The sequence below is a fragment of the Heterodontus francisci genome, chromosome 13 (assembly GCF_036365525.1).
Source record: "Heterodontus francisci isolate sHetFra1 chromosome 13, sHetFra1.hap1, whole genome shotgun sequence".
Taxonomy (NCBI): domain Eukaryota; kingdom Metazoa; phylum Chordata; class Chondrichthyes; order Heterodontiformes; family Heterodontidae; genus Heterodontus; species Heterodontus francisci.
This window is the reverse complement of record NC_090383.1, coordinates 12,563,471-12,589,014: the sequence shown is the minus strand read 5'-3', so window position 1 is coordinate 12,589,014 and position 25,544 is coordinate 12,563,471. Positions and strand designations below refer to the sequence as shown.

At 41.1% G+C, this 25,544-nt stretch overlaps 1 protein-coding gene across 3 annotated transcripts in view; it reads right to left on the bottom strand.

The window, feature by feature from the left end:
* Window positions 1-2,132: 2,132 nt before the first annotated feature.
* Window positions 2,133-25,544, bottom strand: part of gpcpd1 (glycerophosphocholine phosphodiesterase 1) — an 85,297-nt gene continuing 61,885 nt past the window's right edge. For all 3 annotated transcript variants that reach the window (XM_068044372.1, XM_068044371.1, XM_068044373.1), the window contains 7 exons: window positions 23,856-23,895; window positions 22,060-22,121; window positions 20,793-20,858; window positions 15,579-15,715; window positions 13,278-13,413; window positions 13,000-13,160; window positions 2,133-4,140 (listed from right to left, as the gene is read on the bottom strand). In XM_068044372.1, the coding sequence (XP_067900473.1) occupies window positions 3,897-4,140; window positions 13,000-13,160; window positions 13,278-13,413; window positions 15,579-15,715; window positions 20,793-20,858; window positions 22,060-22,121; window positions 23,856-23,895 (846 nt within the window). In that variant the 3' untranslated portion in view covers window positions 2,133-3,896. The remainder of the gene's footprint in view (window positions 4,141-12,999; window positions 13,161-13,277; window positions 13,414-15,578; window positions 15,716-20,792; window positions 20,859-22,059; window positions 22,122-23,855; window positions 23,896-25,544) is intronic.

Below are 25,544 nucleotides of genomic sequence, written 5' to 3'. Positions count from 1 at the left end.
AAAACTGATTTTTATTAACTAAAATTACGCCCTTCCCCAACCACCCCCACCCCCCCAAATGGTCATTTCAATGCCCGAAATGACCATCAATTGATATTTCAAATATCCGAACCTCCCCCCTCCAACCCCTTTCCGACATCCCCACATCCAATAAAATTGATTTCTCCATGTGGAGTTCCGAAGACGTGCGAAGGCCGAATGGAGGGCGTAAAAATCGGCGTGGGACAGCAGGTAAGTCAATTAGAATATATTTATCTCCATATGTAAATTGCCATTAAAGGGCCCGCAGCCCAGACAGCTGAGCAGCCGCACCGAGGTCCCCCCACGGCTAATATGCAGCGGGCCCTTCTCAACATCGCGCCTCACGGCGGGCCTCTCCCCGCAGAATTTTACCAGCCCCGTGCCGTGACTTGTGGGGGTCAAGGGGCCGCTAAAATTCAGTCCACAGACTCTCTCAAACACTAAATTTAATGTTTGTAGAAAATACAAACCAGTGCTTCCAAACTTAGGATTGCCTTTCCTCAGTGTAGTCACTCCCATGTCCTTGCATCTCAGTTGACAAACACCAGGAATGCACCAACGTCCCAAAAAAATACCTTTTAACATAGTAAAAACATCCCAAGACATTTCACAGGAGCACAATGAGACAAAAGGTTTGGTCAAAGAGCTAGGTTCTAAGGAGCACATCAATGGAAAAGAGGTGAAGAGGTTGAAGGATGGATTTCCAAAGCTTTGCGTCTAGACAGCTGAAAGAATGGCAGCCAAAGGTGGGTCAAAAGTAGAGGAGCATGCACAAGAGGCCAAAAAAACCCAGAAACCATTGCATATTTCTATTCATTTTAAGACACATGGCATAATTAACCATGATTTTATTTTACATCAGTAAGTATACTCTTAAGTATAATAGTTAGGACAAGCAACAAGTTACAGCCAATCCATGCTACTGACTACATATTTCCTGAGTATACAGAGGCAGTTTCAATCTTTTTAAAAGATTCCAAAACTACTTTACATGCATAGCAGTCGAAAGATTAAAATGACAAAAGATGCAAAAAACTGGTCAGACATATTGTTTGGATCACCTATTACACTCACGAAAAAACATATATAGTTATTAGCTTTAGATCCTAGTCACTTCTGCAGTATTTGTAGAATTCTACACCATAGCGACTGTAAATGCAGACATGCTATGAATAATTAGTCATCCTGTCTTGGACTGCAGTAAAGAGGATTACTGTAGGCATTGAATAATCCAATTCAGAGTTGACACCAAGTAAAATTTCTATTAAATAAGTACTCAGCTTCTAAAGCAGGGAGGGTTATAGAAGAGGTGCAGCTGTAAGCCTATGCAGAGATGTAAAAGACATTTAAAAACATTTTAAAATATATTGACCAATATTTACAGTAACTTGGGTATAATTTGTACTTAATTACAACAGTATCAGTGCTTCAAAGAATTATCTTTGAATTACTATAACAGTAACTATATCTTAATTGTGTTGATATTAACGATGTTAAAATGTTGTAAATTTCTAAACTTAAAAAAAAAATGTTGCACTTGGAATCCTTGTCCCTGTTGAAGGCGCACTAAGGGAGACATTGCTGCCTAATAAGGGTATGCATAAGTAGACATCCTCACGCGAATGTGGTCGCAACAGTAAGCATCAGTAAAGCTAAAAGGATCATTGAGACAAGGAGTACTTGGTGTTCAAGTCCAATCCAAATCTTGGCAACGAATGAGGTTATTAAGTCACTCAAGTTTTGTTCACAGTTCACATCATTAGAATGCTCACTCAAATTGCAACATGAGCTACTACACATAGATCATCTTTTACTCGATAATCTTATATATGCTGTGAAAATAAATTATAAAAAATAAGTCAAAGTTACACATAATAATTTTTTGCCTAATTGAAGTAGTGCAGTGCCATATCAGAGACTAAGAGGTGCAGCATGCATCAGCCCATTTAGCTGTATGGTGTTGCATTTCACTTCCTTTCCACAGAAATTAATAATTGTGGTAAAATAGAACTTCAAATTTCTTGCTGAATTATCATTCCAATTCTATGCCAAAGTATTACATATTTCTTTTCAATTTTACTTTATAAATTAAGATACACAAAGCCACATAATTCTTTCACAATTCTTAAAACAATATATTTTAATAGCAAATTTACCATTTGTACAATGAGTCAAATCATCAGTTATGAAAGGTGTGATCGCAGCTGTACCCAACAGCTATGGTCTGTTTAACACACACAAACAAATTTTGATTTAGTGATTTTGGAAACGTACAGAACATGAAAGTAGCAGCTATGATTTTCTCTACACACTAAAGTTTGAACTATAAAATTGCTTCCATAATAATGCAGTTAGTATACTAATACATTATATAATTTTGTTCCTCCATTACATTAATAAGCTCATTTATACAATAGGCAACGTTTCATTGAAGCCAATATCTAACTAGTGAAAAACAAAGTTGGTACTTGTCACTTGAATGAGAAATATTAATATAAAAGAGTTTTGTTGCATGGAGAGTGGAGACCTGAAACAACCATGCATTAGTTTTCTTTACAATATCTAACATACAAAAATAATTCAGCCAACATAAACTAACATTTGGCCTCCATCTAGAAATACTTTACATATTCCTGATCATCAAAAGATGTCAGAAAAATCTGTAGGAACCACCATTTGTTTCATAAAATGTACATTTTATGGCAAAAGGAGTAATATATTTATTACATCTATGAGGCAGACCTATATATTACAAATCAGTCTGAGATTGTAATAAAGACATCAGCAGGAATTTTATCCCAGGCGGATGGGAGCCGGCCACCGACTGAAAAGTCAGTGGCGAACCTGCTTCCGCCTTGCCTGGGGATCCGACCCGTATTTTGTGGATCCCCAGGCTTTAATTGCTCTGAAGCCGGACTTCCACCCGTTTGAGGTAGGAAGTCTGGCCTAACAGAGCTGCCGGCCAATCAGCGGACCAGCAGCTCTTAGTCCCAGCAGCGCCACTGGGAACAGCAGCATACAGAGAAGATGCCTGGGAGCCAGGAAAAAAGCTAAGTTTTGGTTGCCGGGCCAGGGGTAATTGGTCAGGCCCCGGCGAGGCAAGGGTGATCGTTTAACAGATGGGGGGCATGTTGGATCTTGGGGGTCATTGGGGTAGTGGGGGCGGCCCTCCATCCGGCACAGGGTGCCCGATCACGAGGGCCACCCCGGGTTGCTGAGAAGCCGCCTGGTTTTGTTATGTGGCTTCTCCCGGTTCCAGGACGCCCGCTCGCCACGCGTAAAGTCCACGTGGAGGCAGGTGATGGCCCTTAAGTGGTCACTTAAGGGCCCTGATTGGCCTAGGGTGGGCGAGACGTTTTATGCCGCCGCCACCCTGCGTAAAGTGACAGCGGGAGCGGGTAGGGAAGGCCTCCCAGTGCCTCCAACTCCATTTTACATTACCCCCTCACCACCCCCATCCCGCTCGTCAGGGTGGCTTAAAATTCCGGCCATCATTTCCTTTTCCATTAGTTAGCTTCCATGAAAACAATTTGAGCTTTTCTCCCCTGAAATAGAAATCAGAATTGCGATATATGTACTTATAAATCTGAAAGAAATGGACTAACTACAGAAGGTAAGTGAATACTAGCATAAACCCATAGTGTAAACATTGATGTGACTGCATAATGCAAATGTCCCCATCCAACTTAAAATTTAAGTGGCACACAAATGTATTACAAAATAAAAAGCTATAGTTCCCCCTGAAGAAAATGTATATACAATAACTGAAAACATTTTTTAAAAAAATAGGCAATATGAAAAACTGAGGACAAATTATTGTTCATGCCACCATGGATTGAAAAAAAAATCCTCAGTAACATTAGAATGTGGAAGGATCAAAATGAACTACAACTTTGCCCAGAGTCAGATTCTGTATTGTATGATTCTTGCTCACAACTTTTCATTTCACTTGGATAACTGTTCGAATTGTAATTTTCCACTGGAGTTGACTGACGAGCAAAATGGTTGACATCATTACGTGAACAATCAACAAATTTCTCCTCTGATAATTGTTGTTTTAGTTCCTCCAATTCTTCTACTTGGAAGATATTTGTCTGTCCCAATAGAAAGTCACAGATCCTATTTAAAATAAACAAATATTTGTAACAAATGCACAGTATGTTAAAATATTCTTATCACACTTATAAGAAATATTACTGAAACTTAGAAGTGAATGGTTCAGCTAGTTACAAGAATGAGTCGCTGAACGAGAAGACCGGCGAGGGCTCATTTTCAATCCTCAGAGTATACGGTGTTCAGCCTGGCTGACAGTTAAAGAGTGCTACAATTGACCCGAGTACCACTGGACTTGGAGGGAAGAGCAATAGCCACAATCCTGGATTACTATTCAATAATGGCTGCTGGAAAAGTGTGTTTGTGGATGTCTGGTGAGGACAGAAAATCAGGCTTGGTGCCAGTGCATACTACAACTGAATAACTCAACGACACTCACTGCCGTGGTTTACATATGAAGCAAAGCTAGCCTTGAGGGGTATTGGCGTGAAACTTTATAGCAGCGATGAATCAAAAACAGGACAATGCACCTACTCTACTAAACTATCATTTTTTAACGAAAAGACATTATAAAAATATGTAGGGTATTGCTCAAAAAGTAGCATTGAGTTCAAAATTAGGATATTTATGAAACATTGCAATATGGAAAAATTCCAAAATGGTGAGAAATTAAACCTGGTGAAAAAGACTGGCGACTTATTTTATGGTCAGCATTAACAATCAGTTTTTTGATCATTTTAGCAGCTCACTGGCTCATTCTACAGTCAATAATTTTGCAAGTGGCAGAAAGTGCTGCAAAAAAAAGATTATACTATGTATAAAAGGAAAAGGACCCAAATACACAATGAAAATAGGGAGAGATGAGAGAAGAGAAACTGCCTAACTACTGAAGGGGAGAGCAGGTCAAAAAGTAATGCCACAGGCATATAAATATAGGAATGCTAGACTTAAAGGAGCACAGAACCTAAAATCCTCTACACAACTTGAGTAACTCCAAGCATTTGCAAGAACAATGGAATTCAATGTTCACATCTCACTGTTATAAAGGATTACTGGGACAATTCATTTTATCTCAAGATGGGCGGCACAGTGGCTAGCACCACAGCCTCACAGCTCCAGCGTCCCAGGATCGGTTCTGAGTACTGCCTGTGCAGAGTTTGCAAGTTCTCCCTGTGACCGCGTGGGTTTCCTCCGGGGTGCTCCAGTTTCCTTCCACACCCAAAGACTTGCAGGTTGATAGGTAAATTGGCCATCGTAAAAAAATTGCCCCTAGTGGTAGGACAATTGAGGGAAGGTGGAGATGTGAGAGAGAAAAATGGGATTAATATAGGATTAGTATAAATGGGTGGTTGATGGTCAGCATGGACTCGGTGGGCCGAAGGGCCTGTTTCGGTGCTGTATCTCTCTATGACACTAAGTCTGAAGTATAAGCAAACCAGAACTACAGGCTGATAAAGGATATATCTGAAATACAAATAGGTGAATTCTGCACAGCATCTATTAGATTTTATATCCATGACCTCACTGTCTTAATTTGTCATTGGGCAATTTAAATTTTGTATACAAAGTTAGAGATGTGGATCAGCTGAAATGCTCCAAATATCATCAATTCCAGGTAAGTTTCTCCTCACCACCTGTTTTACAAAAATCTATGTAAAAAGGATACATTTGCAACACTGAGGCTTAAAGTGCATGAAATGCTACAATTGCTATCTGCAGTAAACTGAAAGGTTAGTTGATTAATTTTTGCATGGCCTTGGTTCAAATACATTACTTGATAAAAGTCTTCATCAATAGCATCAGTTTTAAGCTCGTTTTTTTATATAATTTAAAAATGTACTCTACCATGTAAATTTACTGTACCTTTCCTGTCTAATTAAAGACATAAAAATATATAAAACAAATTGAATTTTGTAGCAATATCAGAAGCATATCCCCACATTGTTATTTGGTCACTTTTGGATCAATTTTATTGATTATGTGCAAAATGGCTGCCATATTTTCTTATATTACAAAAGTAACTATTCTTCAAAAGCACTTAATTAACTATGAAGCAGTTTGGGATGTCCCAAGATTGTGAATGGCGGTATATAAATGTAATTTCTTACTTGTGGAACAGATTGGCAGACAATATCAGGTGACAAATCAGTATGGAAAATATTCTGGTTGATAACATTCAAACAAGATGCTTAAAATATCTTGTGTACATTCAGTGCATAGCCATAAAAACCTGAGTCAGTGGCAACAGAAGACACAGATGATGATGCAAATGATGATTTGATTTTATCAAAGAAACAGTGGATGTAAGACAGCTGAGGCTTTAAGCTGAATAAAGAAATGAGTACTGCTGAGCTATGATGGAATATCAATTATAAGTGCCAAATCTGGAAGCAAGATGACCTTGCAGGTACAATTTAAGTCAAGCAGAACTTTTTCCGTGTATCAGCCATGCTGTAGATGAAGGGCATTATTCTAGGCATAGTTGAAGGCAATGCATAATTTATAGCATTATTTTGCAACTAATTTTTGATAATTTGATATTCTGCATTTTATAGTGGACAACAGAAATTTTATGTTCTCTGACATCAGTTTTTCCTCATAGCTCAAGTGCCGTGACACCACTTCTCTGCACATTTCCAGGGCTTCGATATCTGTGCGTCTTGGTGACCAGAATTTAACACATTCGTCTAGACATGAACCAAATAGAGTGCTACACAGTTAGAGTATAACTTTCTCAATTCATGCTTTACTGTTTTGAATATAAAGTTCGGCATTCTATTTCTTCAGTTTGCTTTTCTGCAGTGATTTGATGTACTAAGCCTACTAGTATCATGAGATGCCTTTCAACCATTTCATACATACAAACACGAACTAGGAGGATAAGCCATTTGGCCCTTCCAGTCTGCTCCACCATTTGAGAAGATTGTGGCCTCAACTATACTTTTCCACCCACCCTCATACCCTTTGATTCCCTTGTCAATCAAGAATTTATCTAACTCAGCCGTAAAAATATTCACTGACCCTGCTTCCATTGCTCTCTGGGGAACAGAATTCCAAAGACTAATGACACTCAAGAGAAAACATTTAGAGTCACTGAGTTATACAGCACAGAAACAGGCTCTTTGGCCCATCGTGTCTGTGCCAGCCATCAAGCACCTATCCTAATCCCATTTTCCAGCATTTGGCCCATAGCCTTGTATGCTATGGCATTTCAAGAGCCCTTCTAAATACTTCTTAAATGTTGTGAGGGTTCCTGCCTTTACCACCCCTTCAGACTGTGTGTTCCAGATTCCAATCACCCTTTGGGTGAAAATTGTTTTCCTCAAATCCCCTCTAAACCTCCTGCCCCTTACCTTAAATCTATGCCCCCTGGTTATTGATCCGCGCCGCTAAGGGAAAAAGTTTCTTCCTATCTATCCTATCAATGTCCCTCATAACTTTGTATACCTCAATCAGGTCCCCCCTCAGCCATCTCTGCTCTAAGGAAAACAACCCTAGCCTCTCCAGTCTCTCTTCATAGCTGAAATGCTCCAGCCAAGGCAACATCCTGGTGAATCTCCTCTGCACCCTCTCCAGTGCAATCACATCCTTCCTATAGTGTGGTGACCAGAACTGTACACAGTACTCCAGCTACGGCCTAACTAGCGTTTTAAACAGCTCCATCATAACCTCTCTGCTCTTATATTCTATGCCTCGGCTAATAAAGGCAAGCATCACATATGCCTTCCTAACCACCTTATCTACCTGTGCTGCTGCCTTCAGTGATTTATGGACAAGTACACCAAGGTCCCTCTGTACTTCCTAGGGTCCTACCAGTCCTCCCAAAATGCATCATCTCACACTTCTCAGGATTAAATTCCATTGGCCACTGCTCCGCCCATCTGATCAGCCCATCTATATTGTCCTGTAATCTAATGCTTTCCTCCTCACTATTTACGACACCACCAATTTCCATGTCATTTCTCATCTTAGTCTTAAATGAGACCCCGCCTTATTTTTAAACTGTGCCTCCTAGTTCCAGTCTCTCCCATAAGGGGAAACCTCCACTCAGCATCCACCCTGACAAATCCCCTCTGGATCTTGTATTTCAGTAAGATCCCCTCTCATTCTTCTAAACTCCAATGGATGCAGGCCCAACCTTTCCTCATAAGCTAACCCCTTCATCCCAGGAATTTGTCAAGTGAACCTTCTCTGAACTGTTTTAATGCAATTATATCCTTTCTTGAGCAAGGCGACCAAAACTGTACATAGCACACCAGGAGCTGAATTTTATTAGCGCACCACACATCGCAGCAGCACACTTTGAAGTCGGTGGCCTTCAGGCGCGAATGCGCAGTCACTGAGCCCCCGCAATATTTCGCACGGGGCTCATTTAAATGGAGGGGGCAGAGTGGCTACGGCAACAGCATATGGCGCCACAGTGCAGGTGCTATTTTTAAAGGGCTTCTAGCCCTTAGGAAAAAATTGAATTTGTGAAGTAACATTACTGTGGATTTTATTTTTTAATAAATTGGCCTATACCACGAACATTAACTTAATTTCCACCCTGAACTTGCGCCTCCCCGACCCACAACCTCATCACATTTGCCCTTCAACCCCTTCCCACCATCCCAACAGCCAATAAAAAATGTTTTCCCCACTCTTGACCTGATAATTTCACTCCTCCCACCCCCCCCCCCCCCCCCCCCGCCAGTGTCTCGCCTTAGAACTCCGAATGGAGTTCCGAAGTCACATTGAGCTGCGGCTGGGTGCCGTAATATCGGCATGGGACGGCCGCTGCAACAAGGTAGGTTAATTTGAATGATTTAACCTTCATTATAATATTGAAATGAAGGCAGTGGCAGGGGGCCACACTGAGGCCTCACCGCCACCGGTAAAATGCGGCAGGGCCTTCTTGACATCAGAGGTCACGGCAGGCCTCTCCTCGAAGAGTTTTCCGGGCCCCACCCTGCCACGATCCCCGCCGCCAGAAGCCTCATAAAATTCAGTCCCAGATGTGGTCTCACCGATGTCCTGTGCCACTGCAGCAAACGTCCCGACTTCTATGCTCCATTCCCCTTGCAATAAACACCAACATGCCATTTGCCTTCTTAATCACTTGCTGCACCCGCATACTAACTTTGAGACTCATGTACTGGGACACCAAAATCCCTCCGCACTGCAGAGTCTGCGATCTCTCTCCATTTAAATAATATACTGCATTCCTATTCCTCCTGCCAAAGCGGACAAGTTCACATTTTCCCACATTATACTCCGGGCTAGATTTTGTAGTCCCGCTACTGGAAGTGGTGGTGGGTGCGGAACCTGATTACACAGCGGGTGGCCACTTAACATATTCACAGCGACCATCAGCCACCCCCCCCCCCCCTCCCCTCCCCCCACCACCTAGCTGCCAGCCCTGCAGACGGTTCAGTGACATGCAAAGTTACCCCCTTCCCTATACAAATACTGCACAGCTTTTGTTTATATGCTTTCATGGGATGTGGGCACCACTGACTAGGCTAGCATTTATTGCCCATCCCGGATTGCTCTTGCACTGAGTGGCTTGCTAGGCCATTTCAGAGGGCATTTAAGAGCCAACCACATTGCTGTGGGTCTGGAGTTACATGTAGGGCAGACCAGGTAAGGAGAGCAGATTCCCTTCCCTAAAGGACATTAGTGAACCAGATGGGTTTTACAACAATTGAAAATGGTTTCATGGTCACCATTAAACTAGCTTTTTAATTCCAAATTTTTATTAATTGAATTCACCACCTGGCATGATGGGATTCGAACCCATGTCCCCAGAGCACTAGCCTGGGCCTCTGGATTACCAGCCCAGTGACATTACGCTACTGCCTCCCCATGACCACTTCCCCCCTTCCCTATACAAATACTGCAGACTTGACCCCTTCCTCCCCCTTCACTATACCAATACTGTAGAGTTGACCCCTTCCCTACCTTGGCTGGTGCCAGCTTTCCCTGGATGGGAAAGCGAAGGCACGTGAGTGTCGCACATTGAGCCGAAGATCAGGAACTGAAGGAAGATTGTTGCTGGGTACTTTTAAATGAATGCAAACATCTAATTAGCATATGGAAAGCCGGGTCTTGTCGCAGAGCGGCAGAGGAGTCACCATGGAGCTTCCCTACCGCTGGGACGATCGGGCTCAGCAATCCTGGCGTCTGGTTCCATGGCGACAAATGCCACTCCGATTCTCACCACTGCCCAAACCCCCTGCCATGAAACTGGACATCAAGTTGGGAACAAAATCCACCCTCCATCTGCCAAATTTTTGCCCATTCAACCTGTCTATATCCCTTTCCAGACTCTATGTCCTCTTCACAACTTACTCTACCTATCTTTGTCATCAGCAAATTTAGCAACCATACATTCGGTCCCTTCATCCAAGTCATTGATATACACTGGAAATAGTTGAAGCCCCAGCACCAATTCCTGCAGCACTCCACCAGTTACAGCTTACCTACCTGAAAATGATACATTTATCCCTACTCTCTGCTTCCTGTTAGCTAACCAATCCTCTGTTCATGCTAATATGTTACCCCCTACACCATGAGCTCTTATTTTGTTTAGTAAGCTTTGATGTGGCATCTTATCAAATGCCTTTGGGAAATCGAAGTACACCACATCTACATGTTCCCCTTTATCCACATTGCTTGTTACTTCCTCAAAAAACACTAATAAATTAGTCAAACATGATATCCCTTTCGCAAAACCATGTTGACTCTGCCTAATTGCGTTAAGAATTTCTGAGTGCCCTGCAACAACCTCCTTAATATTAGATTCCAGCATTTTCCCTATGACAGATTTTCGGCTAACTGGCCTGTAGTTTCCTGCTTTCTGTTTTGTTCCTTTCTTGAACAAAGGAGTTACATTTTCTGTTTTCCAATCTGGGACCTTTCCAGAATTTAGAGAATTTTAGGAATACAGCAGCTGGAGTAGGCCATTCAGCCTGTAGAGCCTGCTCCGCCATTCAATTAGATAACAGCTGATCATCTACCTCAACGCCACCTTCCCACGCTATCCCCATCTCCCTTGATGTCATTAGTATCCAGAAATCTATCAATTTCTGTCTTGAACATGTTCAATGATTGAGCTTCCACAGCCCTCTGGGGTAGCAAATTCCAAAGATTCAGCACTGAGTGAAGAAATTCATCCTCATCTCAGTCTTAAATGGCCTAACCCTTATTCTGAGACTATGTCCCCTTGTTCTACAGTCATCAGCTGAAGAAACATCCTATCCAAATCCATCCAGTCACTCCCTGTAAGAATTTAGTAAGTTCCAATGAGATCACCTCTCACTGTTCGAAACTCTACAGAATACAGGCCCAGTTTCCTCAATATCTCCTCATAAGACAATCCTGTCATCCCAAGGATTAGTCTGGTGAACCTCTGTTGCATTTCCTCTATGGCAAGTTTATTTTTCCTTAGATAAGGAGACCAAAACTGTACACAATACTTCAGGTGCAATCTCACCAAGGCTCTATACAATTGCAGCAAGATATTGTTATTCCTACACTCAAATCCCATTGCAATGATGGCCAACATACCAGCTGCCTCCCTAACTGCATGCTAGCTTTTAATGACTCATGAACAAGGACATCCTTTGGATATCAACACTTCTCAACCTTTCACCATTTAATAAATACTCGGTCTTTGTTTTTTATCCACCAAAGTAGCTAACTTCACACTTTTTCACATTATATTCCATCTGCCATGTTCTTACCCATTCACTAAGCTTGCACAAGTCCCCTTGAAGCCTCCTTGCATCCTCCTCACAACTTCCATTCCCACCTAGTTTTGTGTCATCAGCAAATTTACAACCAATGTATCTACTATCTCCGCAGCCACTTCTTTTAAGCCTTTAGGATGAAGTCCATTCGGCCCTGGGGACTTGTCAGCCTTTGGTTCTAATAGTGTTCTCAGTATCCTTTCCCTGCTGATTGTAATTGTTTTAAGTTCCTCCCTCCCTTTTGCCTCCTCATTTACAAGTATTTCTGGGATGTTATTTGTGTCTTCTACAATGAACACAGACACAATATCTGTTCAATGCTTTCACCATTTCCTTATTTCAAAACCATTCATGGAATACTTATAGTAACCCTTTTTTTGCTTCTTACATACATGTCCTTATGAAATTTCATTTGCTAATCCTCCATCTACTTTTATGGTTCTGAGACTACCTCCTCAGATCTCCAATTAGATAGTCTTCAAATTGCACCATTTTACACTCAGCTTCTGAATCTTATTATAAACTAGAAACAAGAAGGGCTCCCACTCCTGGCCTCCCGACTGCAAGCCCGTAATGAATACTTGCTACTTTTCCAACAATTTTCTATCAATTCCCAGATTTTACTTAAGCCAGAGCTTTTTCTGCCACTTGCACAGCAGAAAATTCACAGCTCTCTTCTGGAAAGGTGCTATGTTGACAATCAGTTGTGCTCTTTGACAATGCCATTTTAAGAACAAAGTTAGCAGGAAATTGCAAGAAATCCCCACTTCAGACATATATTTACTTGCATCGAAATTAATGAAAATTTGAATTCAGTTTTTAAAATCTGGTACCAGTAACCATAAAGCTGTCCAGAAACACCCAACTGGTTCACTAATCTTCTTTATGGAAGGAAATCTGCCGTCTTTAGCTGGACTGACCTATATATGACTCCAGTTGCATACCATCAGTGGTTGACTCAACTGGCCTAGCAAACCACTCTGTTGTAGCAAAGCACTATGAGCTATTTGAGAAGATGGCCCACCATCACCTTCTCAGGGCAACTAGGGATGGGCAATAAATGCTGGCCTTGCTAGTGACATCATTCCAAAAATGCTGATAAATATTTAATCTTGCGAGTGACAAACATTCATCGATTTTAGCATGTCAGTAATATAAAATTGCGTACAATTCAATGTCACTGTATTGATCTTACTTGTCATAGATGAGGCCATCAATTCCATTCGCCTTCAGTATTCTCCTGTTTTCAGACTCATTGGTATCATCTCCCCAGCAAAAAATGACCAATTCTTTTGACTTGGCTTGTTGAATATAGTCCAGATTTCGTAGCAAGTCCTCTGTGTGAACGTTAATTCCCTTTTAACAGAAAAAATGTTTAAATAGTGGAACTTGGAAATCAAGTTATTTGAAAGCATAATATTAAACACAGTACTCTTACTTAGGCACATGGAAATGCACAGAACTGGTACTTACCAGAATGTTTTCTGACTGTGCAAAACTCATCGCAATTGGTGTGGTTCGGCACCGGAGATCCATAAGCTCTGGATAGACGTTAGAATAGCCTTGGGTCAAGAAAAGAACTGGATACTTGCTTTGCTTCTGCCTGATCCTAGAAAAATAAAGTATTTAACTTTGGAAGAATGAAAACATTAACACTCCCTTTTTTGCCATTGTGGAGGACTAATGGGAAAGAAGCAGGAATGTGTGGTGCCTCCAATTTATTTTCTTGGGACTCTCAAATATTCAGGTTCGAAGCACTGAGAGGGGCACAGAATGTGTTTCTACTATATCATATTGTGCTACTGGTGATAGCAATGTTTTATCTCTGGCACTGATGGTATACTGTTGATGCACAAGTGTCCAAACTGGTCAACCAGTTCTGGCAGTTTAACAAGTTTACAATGACAGATCAATAATTAGTCATCAACACATTGATATTTGAAGAATTATAGAATTCTGACATTGATATAATGGACTGATGGCTTGGATTATACCTGCTTCCATTATAAGAAAATAAAATTAACTTTCTTAAAAAGACACTTGTTAGATCTCAGGAAATTCCAATATAGACAGTATCATAAAATTAGCTGACTTAAAACTAGTACACAAAACATGAACAGTGACTACACTTCAGGGAAGTAACTTATTGGCTATGAAGTACTTGGGGAAGCTCAAGGTTAAAAGTGCTATATAAATGCAAGTTTCATCTCTAGAAAGATAATGTCTTTAGTTACATTCAAATTTGTGAACAAAAAAAAAAATCTCATCAATCAAACATATTGTAGCCCCAAATGCAGTAATAAGTCATCAACTTTTCAGCAAGACCAACACTTGTGCCACCATGGACTTTAGCAGCACTTTATTGGCTTCTGGTCTGACAATGCCCCAATTTAAAAATTCTCACCCTTGTGTTCAAATGGGTGGCGCAGTAGTTCGCACCGCAGCCTCACAGCTCCAGGGACCCGGGTTCAATTCTGGGTACTGCCTGTGCGGTGTTTGCAAGTTCTCCCTGTGTCTGCGTGGGTTTTCGCCGGGTGCTCCGGTTTCCTCCCACATCCAAAGACTTGCAGGTGATAGGTAAATTGGCAGTTGTAAATTGCCCCTAGTGTAGGGAGGTGATAGGGAATATGGGATTACTGTAGGGTTAGTATAAATGGGTGGTTGTTGGTCGGCACAGACTCGGTGGGCTGAAGGGCCTGTTTCAGCGCTGTATCTCTAAATAAATAAAATAAATAAATATAGCCCCCCGTACAAAATGTTTAGGTTCTTAGATAGGAGGAAAGTCTTGATATTCATACTTGGGCTTCTTCCAAATTCTCCAAGTGTTTCCAGTCGCAAATATACATGTTTTTTTTTGCAAAGGTGAAAAGAAACGGAACAGTAAGTGGATCCCTTCCTAGACTTTTGAACTGCAGCTTGTGGAAGCCGATTAAAGAGAAGCATCAGCGTTACAGGGCTGGATCATGACATCCTCTGAACTGTTAGTTTTTATTCATTTTACATCTGTGAAATTGAAGGGTCGTCACATCTGGTCGAGTGGAATACTTCTCCAATTCTTGATGCCCAGTGTATCCATCAAATACAGCTGGAAGCATACTTCTATCACCCTTTTGCAGCACTCTGATCAAAATCTCAGACTAGCATCTCTTAGGTGAGCTTTTCCATTTTATTTACTTTTTTTCATCACCTTTATCAATGCCAGAGTCCATAGAAGCTGGCAACCCTTCAAGATCTCATCCATGTTGCTATTTTTCACAAAACAGTTGCGACAGCGAGTGTTGGTGGATTATGTGACTATTGTTGCAGCCAACCGCAATACTAACTTCACACAGCAGTCTGGAAAGTATAGCAATCAGAAGTGGATCCCTGAATTTTCTCTAAATCCGGAGGCCAACTGTAGTGTCTTATTGCTGCCCAAATGGCCTCCTGGGTTAATGATGGGTGGGAAAGGAAAAATCAGTGACAACTTCTACTCCTGTTTTCTATCTGCTCCAATTGTCTGCATTTGTACGTAGGATGCGTCTTGTTACATTGGATGAGGACAAGATCAACTGCACTGCTAGCACTACATCAGGAAAAAATTCAGTACTTCCACAAGGTACTAGATGGCCAGTGAATCCCACAGAACCATACTCAAGCAATAAGTCAACACTATTACAAAAGGGAACTGCGAAAAGTGCTTTATCTTAAATAACTGCAGACACAATAGTGATCAGAATCTACAGTTATGCAACGGAAAAAATACTAATTCCAAATATCAAAAAATAAACTTACATTGAACAGACATCAGCAACAAATGAGGAGAATACTATTCTTCGATTAGATGCATTTTCCAAGACACATTTTAGGATTATGTCAACAGCTTGATTCATGTCCAAATAGGTTGGCATGTTGCCCTCCCAGGTACCATCCTATTAACAGGTGAAAACGCAAAATTAATATGCATGTAACATTTTAAAACAGATTTTAGTTTTTAGACAGCCAATACACTTAAAAACAGCATACGATAAGCAGCGCAGAAATTGAAATCTCAAATATAGCAGTGTACAACACAGGACAGTAGGCCCATTCAGCCCATCGAGCCTGCTCCACCATTCAATGCGATCATGGCTGATCATCCACTTAAATGCCTTTTTCCCACACTATCCCCATATCCCTTTATGTCATTGGTATTTAGAAATCTGTCAATCTCTACTTTAAACATTCTCAATGACAGCTTCCACAGCCCTCTGGGGTAGAAAATTCCAAAATTTCAGAACCCTGAGTAAAGAAATTTCTCCTCATCTCTGTCTTAAGTGGCTTCCCCCTTAATTTTGAAATTGTCCCCTGGTTCTAGACTCCCCAACCAGGGGACACATCTTAGCTGCGTCTACCCCTTTCAGTATTTTGTAGGTTTCAATGAGATCACCTCTCATTCTTCAAAACTCTAGAGAATACAGGCTCAGTTTCCCTAATCTCTCTTCATAGGACAGTCCTGCCATCCCAGGAACAAGTCTGGTGAACCTTCGTTGCACTCCCTCGATGGCAATAATATCCTTCCTAAGGTAAGGGGACCAAAACTGCACACAGTACTCCAGGTGCGGTCTAACCAAGGTCCTATACAATTGAAGCAAGACTTCACTACTCCTGATGAACATGATAAGCAGCAGTATCCTTTGCCCAATATTGCAGTGACTTGCAAGCCATGCCTGTTCGAAAGCTATAAAAAGACACGGTCGTGGACCTATTTTGCCAACTCCTGCCTCCATTTTCCTTCTGCTGCAATAGGAGACTCCCACATCAGCTATCCTCAATGTCTTGCAACAAAATTGCTTATTAGTGGCAATTAACACAGAACTGTGATCAATTTTGTGCAATAGATCTATGCCTACTGGGTCCATATTTCAAACTAATTTCCCTGTTGGGTCAACAATAGGAAATTTTAAACCCAAGTCTATGCTAGATTTAAAAGCAGGTGCCAAAGACATATGGAAGATTACTGGTCAGGATACCTGTTCTTCACTTAGTGCCATGGCATCTTGGTTTAACATCTCATGAGAATGCGCTAACAATGCAGCACTCCCCGGTACCACAATGAATACTAGCCTAGATTACCTGCTCAGTTCACAGAGCAAGGTTTGAACTCTCAACCTTCTGAAACAGAAGCAACAGGGCTATTGACTAAGCTAAGCACTTGATAAACCATTGTGTCTAGTGATAGATTGATGTCTACTCCTGTGCATTAAAAACTTGAAATACTCTTATTTTAGAGTCATAGAGTTTTACAGCACAGAAACAGGTCCTTCAGCCCAACGCGCCTGCGCAGACCATCAAGCACCCGTCCAAAACTAATACCACTTCCCCGCACTTGGCCGTAGCCTTGTATGTTATGGCATTTCAAGTGGTCATCTAAATACTTCTTAACTGTCGTGAGTGCTCCTGCCTCTACCACCCCTTCAGGCAGTGTGTTCCAGACACCAACCACCCTCTGGGTGAAAAAATGTTTCCTCAACTCCCCTCTAAGCCTCCTGCCCCTTACCTTAAATCTATGCCCCCTAGTTATTGACCTCTCCGCTAAGGGAAAAAGTTTCTTCCTTTCCACCCTATCAATGCCCCTCATAACTTTGTATACCTCAATCAGGTCCCCTCTCAGCCTTCTCTGCTCCAAGGAAAACAACCTCAGCCTATCCAGTCTCTCTTCATAACGGAAATGCTCCAGCCCAGGCAATATCCTGGTGAATCTCCTCTGCACCCTCTCCATTGCAATCACATCCTTCCTTTAGTGTGGTGACCAGAACTGTACAAAGTACTCCAGCTGCGGCCGAGCCAGCGTTTTATATAGCTCCATTAACCTCCCTGCTCTTATATTCTATGCCTCGGCTAATAAAGGCAGGTATTCCGCAAGCCTTCCGAATCACCTTATCTACCTGTGCTGTTGCCTTCAGTGATCTATGGACAAGCACCCCAAGGTCTCTCTGACCCTCTATTTCCTAGGGTCCTACCATCCATTGTATATTCTCTTGCCTTGTTAGTCCTCCTAAAGTGCATCACCTCACACTTCTCAGGATTAAACTGCATTTGCCACAGCTCCACCCATCTTACCAGCCCATCTGTATCGTCCTGTAATCTAAGGCTTTCCTCCTCACTATTTACACCACCAATTTTCGTGTCGCCTGCGAACTTACTGATCATACCTCCTATTTTTTTTTTTATAAAAGAGATACAGCACTGAAACAGGCCCTTCGGCCCACCGAGTCCGTGCCGACCATCAACCACCCATTTATACTAATCCTACACTAATCCCATATTCCTACCACATCCCCACCTGTCCCTATATTTCCCTACCACCTACCTATACTAGGGGCAATTTATAATGGCCAATTTACCTATCAACATGCAAGTCTTTTGGCATGTGGGAGGAAACCGGAGCACCCGGAGGAAACCCACGCAGACACGGAGAACTTGCAAACTCCACACAGGCAGTACCCAGAATTGAACCCGGGTTGCTGGAGCTGTGAGGCTGCAGTGCTAACCACTGCGCCGCCTAAATCATTAATGTACACTACAAACAGTAAGGGTCCCAGCAACAATCCCAGCAGTACCCCACTGATCACAGGCCTCCATTCGCAAAAACAACCCTCTACCATCACCCTCTGCCTCCTGCCACTAAGCCAATTTTGAATCCAATTTACCAAATTACCCTGGATCCCATGTGCTCTTACTTTTTTAACCAATCTCCCATGCGGGACCTTATCAAAAGCCTTTCTGAAGTCCATGTAAAGGACGTCAACTGCTTTACCCTCATCTACACCTCTAGTCACCTCCTCAAAATTCAATCAAATTTGTTTGACACTATCTCCCCTGACAAAGCCATGCTGACTATCCCGGATCAATCCCTGCCTCTCCAAGTGGAGATTAATCCTGTCTCTCAATTTTTTCCAATAATTTCCCTCCCACTGATGTTAGACTCACAGGCCTATAATTACCTGCCACCCTTCTTGAATAATGGTACCATATTCGCTGTCCTCCAGTCCTCTAGCACCTCTCCTGTGGCCAGAGAGGATCTGAAAATTTGTGTCAGAGCCCCTGCTATCTCCTCCCTTGCCTCACATAGCAGCCTGGGATACACCTCATCCAGGCCTGGGGATTTATCCACCTTTAAGCTCACTACTACAGCTAATACTTCCTCCTTTTCAACACTAATTTGATCAAATACATCACAATCCCCCTCCCTGATCACTACACCTACTTCGTCCCTCTCCATAGTGAACACAGATGAAAAGTAATTGTTCAAAACCTCACCCATGTCCTCCAGCTCCAAACACAGGTTGCCTCTTAGATCCCTTATGGGCCCTACTTTGTCCCTGGTTATCCTCTTGCCCCTAACATACTTATAAAATGCCTTGGGATTTTCCTTTATCTTGTCTGCGAGTGATTTTTCATGTCCCTTCTTTGCTCTCTTAATTACTTTTTTTTTTATAAAAGTACTTCCCTACACTTTCTATACTCCTTTCGGGGCTCCGCTGTTTTCAGCACTCTGAATCTGCCATATGCCTCCTTTTTCTCCCCTTATCCAATCCTCTATATCCCTTGACATCCAGGGTTCCCTGGACTTGTTGGTCCTACTCTTCATCCTTATGGGAACATGCTGGACCTGAACCCTTGCAATTTCTTTTCGAAATGACTTCCACTGGTCTGATATAGACTTTCCTATAAGAAGCTGCTCCCAGATCCTGTTTCATCATATTGAAATCTGCCTTCCCCCAATTTAGTACTCTTATTTCCGGAACCTCTATGTCCTTTTCCATAACAACCTTAAATCTTAGAGTTATGGTCACAATCCCCAAAATTCTCCGCCACTGCCATTTCTACCACTTGTCCAGCTTCATTCCCTAGGATTAAGCCCAGTACCGCTCCTCCTCTTATAGGACTCTCTACGTACTGGCTCAAAAAGCTCTCCTGAATGCACTTGAAGAATTCGGTCCCCTTTAAGCTTTTTGCACGAATACTATCCCTTCTTATATAGGGGAAGTTGAAATCCCCTATTACCCTATTATTTTTGCACCTCTCAGAGATTTGCCTACAGATCTACTCCTCTATCACTGCCTGACTGTTTGGAGGCCTGTAGTACACTCCCAGCCAAGTGATGGCCCCCTTTTTGTTAAGTTCTACCCATATGGCCTCATTAGAGGAACCTTTTAAGATATCATCCCTCCTTACTGCAGTAATTGACTCTTTAATCAACAGTGCAATGCCAACTCCTCTTTTACCCCCCTCTCCTATCATGTCTGAAGATTCTATACCCTGGGATATTAAGCTGCCAGTCCTGCCCTTCCCTCAACCATGTCTCAGTGATAGCAATATCATATTCCCATGTGTTAATCAACGCCCTCAATTCATCTGCCTTACTAGTAAGACTATTTTCTGGATAGTAAATACTAAGTCTTTAGTATTTAGTGAAAGCTGATATATCACTTTACTTATAAAGATACCCAATATCATGCTACACTTATTTAAGTGTCTATAGGACTATGGGTTGACTACTAACAGGTGGAAAGTAGCATGAAATTTCCATATACCATTAACTGAAAACTTAAGCTCCATCATTCTGCATAAACAAGTGAGATTAACAATTCAAATACAACAAACATAAAACTTTTTTCAGACCAGGTACTATGCTACTAATCATCAAGTAATACAATCTTGTTGATCTGTTAACAGAAGGGAGTGATCGTTGACAAATGAGTATACAATGTTAGGATCCTCTCCCCAACATCTAATACAAAAACTGCCAGTCTAATAAAATTCAATAATTGTAATTTACTCCAGGAAATGTTGCTCAAGAATGAACAAACTGTCAAGTAATCTAAGTTGAAAGGTTGCCCTAGAACAACACCATCAGCACGTTATTATGCTAACACTCTAAATAAGTTTATCAGACTGTTGCATGGAACACATCACAACAAGATACCTTCACAACGCTGTACTACAAAGGACTACGTTACTTACTTTTTGTTGATAAGGCCATTTAACTTCAATGTTGAATCCAATATGCTCAGGCACACATACTAAAACCTAAAAAGATAAATTATGTTTTTAAATCATGCTAAAAGGCATCAGTATCATCTGATCCAGTAAAAGGTAGAATGCAAACTTAAAATACAAAAATACTAAATATTTAGTAACAACTTTCTAAAATTGACAAATACACAAGTAAATGAAACTTGAAAGTGCGAAAACACGACTGCTTCTAAAAGATCCATGTGAATGGAGTTAGGAGAGCACAAAAATCCTTATTAAAATTAAGTCAAAATCATATAAAATTTTTAATAAAGACTCATCACAAAGAAAATATTTACCTAAACTATGGTTGAATAAAAAAAGGCAACAGTGGAGTACTCCACTTCTGAAGATCCTCACAACTCACATGTAGGGCTTAATTTTATGTTGCTGCCACCGCCGTAAAAATTGGTGGCCCGCATTCACAGCATTTACTTCGGGGAGCAGGCGCGATATTGAATGCGAGATTGGGGTGGAAACCAACACCCACCCCCCGGATGGCATAGAGGGGGCGGGCGTTTTGTGCCCGGCACCGGTTGCAACTGTGCAGGCATCAACGCCATTATTAAAGGGCTTCCAGCCTTTCATTACAATTTAAATTTTTAAAGCAAAAAAAGACTTTGAAAATCAAATAAAGTTATCCCGACCCTCCCCCACCCGCAATGACCAGATTTATTACTTGCCCTCTCCCTCCCAAAAATCTTAACTTGCGCTCTTGACCTTACCCCCCCACAAAGTTCAAAAACTCTAACCTTTACCCCTTCCCACCCCACCTAGACCAGATATATTAGACCCCACCCCATCCTCTCCCGCACTGAAATACTTATCTGCTTCCCCCTCCCCACCAGTGACCCACATTGGACTTTCGGACGGAGATCCGAAGACGCAGTAGTGCCAGCCACTGGTACGAGTTTTGCACCGGGACGGATGGCGGGAGTGGGTAAGTAATTAACTCAGTACTTTTAATATATTAACATATTTAAATTTTGACCTCTGGCTGCCACTGGCAATATGGGCCGGGCCTTCCCAGTGTCGAGGTCTGTGGTGGGCCTCTCCCGGAGACATTCCCCTCTCCCCCCCACTATGAACCCTGACTTCAAGGGGGGGGGGGGGGGAGGGTTCTGTAAAATTCGCCCCGCAGTCTCTTGTTCAACAGACTGAAATGGTGTCCCGAAGTTACTACTGGGCATTCTGTATAATCAATCAAATTATATACCTGCTGCAAGGAAGGAAATGGCTGGTTTTCTGAAGCATCATTTTCATCATCCACTGAATTTTCTATGGGAATTAAAAATTCAAAGAATGCAGACATGAATTTTGAACAAATTAGATCAAACATCTTCCAATAAAATTGGAGATAAACACAGCAGCAGTTAGAATAAAGACTAAACATATAAATCTCAATTGATGCATTCAATTAAATGTAAACCTGAAACAAATCAAGTTACTACTTTGGCAAGGTGTTTCTTGCACCTACTTTCAAAAGGTGCCAAAAGGCTGATGGATGAAATGAATTCAATTTGTTGCCCAAGACATGTTTTGGTTAAAAGCACAAATTAAAGATCTAGTTTCATATAGTGAAAGCAATGATTTAATTTCTTTACTCACGCTTCAGTGTCGTGCATGGCATTTCTAATTCTATGAAGCTTTTAGTTTCAGGGCTGGGCTGACTTAATAACACTGAAAGGAAACATTACCTAGTGGGAACATAGGAATACTGTTGGCGAGCAGAAGCTCAAACCAACATAAATGTATGAAAAACGCATGTGGCAACTTTTTAAACTATAATGTCCGAAAGACTATGATAGACAATCTTTCATGGTAAACTATGAAATTTTGTATTTCACTGGTTTTACTGCTAAGTAAGAGTCACAAACAAGTTGCATAGGACATTCTTCAGAAGCAAAAATAAAGCCATTTCACACTTCTTCACTCCACATTCCACTTATGTTAGGGTTTTGCAAAAATAAATGTTTTAAGAACACTGGAGGTAGGTAAAGAAGGAAAATATGATGGAATACATTTATTCAAAGTACTCAATTTCCAATAAGAAATGCAAACCAAAGTAGCAAAGTAATATAGACCATTAGGGTCGCAGCTTCATTTGGTCTGCAATAAGTTAACTGACCTCAACCAGGGCTGGGGCTGGGAATATGGGGGATGATGGAGGCAGTAATGATGTTACAGCTAGACTGAGTACGTTGCATTGAGGACAGAATTGACATGGGATTACTACTCCTGATCAATGGCCAAGTAACCTTACTAAAAATGCACATGTTTGGGCATCAGGTCAAAACAATTTGTGACACTTACCATCAAAACACACATTAATAATAGCCACTTGGATGAGGGGAATTGGGTCTAAATCGTATTGTAAGAGAATGGATACTTGCTAGTAATTGCAAGACAGTAACTTTAGCAGGGTTCAGAATACCAAACTGTAAAGATGAAGATTCAGAGGCTTGTAACAGGCATCTGAACTCCAACAGGAGATCACAGCCTTGAAAACATTTCAGTAATTTGATTTTTAATGTCAGAGAATTTTATAAGGCTTTCTTTTCTCAGTTTAAGATCTGTTGATTTTCAACACTGGCTAGCATTATAGTCACCAGCAGAAAGTGTGCTCCATGCCAAGTAATAATGCTGGTTCAATTTAGTTATCAATGTATTTATTTCCATGAAGGATCTAATCAAATAATTGCATAGAAGACTTGCATTCCTGTGAATTTACATACAAAACAGAGGAAGGGATACACAAATCAAAAGAATACGTCTGAATTTAAGGCATTCAGAGAATAACAAAAAAGAAATCAGTCTGGTTATTGATGTAGAAATACCACAAATCACAAAAGAATTAAACAAACTGACTCAAAAAGAGCATCTATTTTCTAGACTGTCATTTGGAAGACTATCATAGGACAGCTCTCAAAGGATTTCAAAATACAATGCTAAAACAACTATAAAATCAAAATGGCATGTGGAACCTTTGAAATGTTCCAACTCTATATGTACCTTTGTCGTCATTCACCTTCAAAGCAGCCACATGAGCCAACTGAAAGATAAAAATGGCAAGTGATTGTGCCACTTATTAGTTATGTATGATAGTATGAATACAGCAGTTCACTGTTGTGCCCATACGTCTAAAAATTGCTGCAACATGTAACCTTGCTTATAGAAGTAGATACATGCACCCTTGCTTACATGTGCTTAACATCTACATTGTCATGTAAGATGAAGGCTAGAGTCCAAACAGAATTTAAAACAAGGTAGAAGGCAATACGGAACAATTAGAATTTGTAACTTTAGAGCCTTCAGGTTTCACTTAAAAGTGGCTTCACACAAAAGATCTATGTGCAATGTAAATAAGACAAATTACTATACAATAAGTTCGCCTAAAGCAGCTTTTTAATTAATCACAGCTCACTTGTCAATTCCTTGGTTATAGGTTTTCCCACCCCATGCATTATTTCCACAGCTAAGACAGTGACTATCTGACCAGCTCCCAGGCCTTGAGAGAGAGCAGCTGGGAAAAACTCATCCACTGATATCCATCCTCTCTTCCTTTGGGGTACACCTGGGTTCCACTGGATCAGAAATTTGACAATAATCTGAAATCATGGATAGAAACACTCCTTCCAAAACTCTGGCGCAGCAGATTGCTATATCAACCTCCTGCTCATGGCCACCTATATTTGAAGCAACAAAATTATTGACAAAGAAATTCTAACCGTAAGATACTATATTGAAACAATTTTTGAATTTCTTGCAAAGTTCAATGACTGCTTTTTTTTTAGTACTGAGATTTCATAAGCAATATTAATGATCATCGCTGCTTAAAAAGCATAAAATGATCAGTACTTATTGAAGCAGAATGAGAAGAACCAAAAGACTGAAGGAAATTTTACAGTAAAGAAAGGAACGTAATATAATCCTCGTTAAAGGTCAAGGTTAAATTTGAAATTATTTTATATTAATGCACAGAACACAAGAGAGAATAAAAAACTTGCAACAGACATCTTTGGCTTCACTGGCTTTGTTTATTACGAGGAGAATGGAATACAAAATTAGGGAGATTATGCTTAAGTTATACAGAGCATTGGTGAGACCACATCTGGAGTACTATGTACAGTATTGGTTTCCTTATTTAAGGAAGGATATAAATGCATTGCAAGCAGTTCAGAGAAGGTTTACTATACTAATACCTGGAATAGGCGGGTTGTCTTATGAGGAAAGGTAGGACAGGCTAGCCTTGTATCCTTTGGTGTTTAGAAGAGTAAGAAGTGACTTGATTGAAAGATGTAAGATCCCGAGAGGTCTCGACAGGGTGGATGTGGAAATGGATGTTTCCTCTTGTGGGAGAATTTAGAACTAGGGGGTCACTGTTTAAAAATAAGGGGTCACCCATTTAAGACAGAGATGAGGAGAAATGTTTTCTCCGAGGGTCGAGTGTCTTTGGAACTCTCTTCCTCAAAAGATGGTGGAAGCAGAGTCATTGAATATTTTTAAGGCAGAGGTAGATAAATTCTTGATAAGCAAGGGGGTGAAAGGTTATCGGGGGTAAGCCGGAACATGGAGTTGAGGTTACAATCAGATTAGCCATGATCTTGTTGAATGGCGGAGCAGGCTCAAGGGGCCGAGTGGCCTACTCCTGCTCTTAATTCGTATGTTTGTATGTACAAAAGACTATGAGCAAAACGAAGA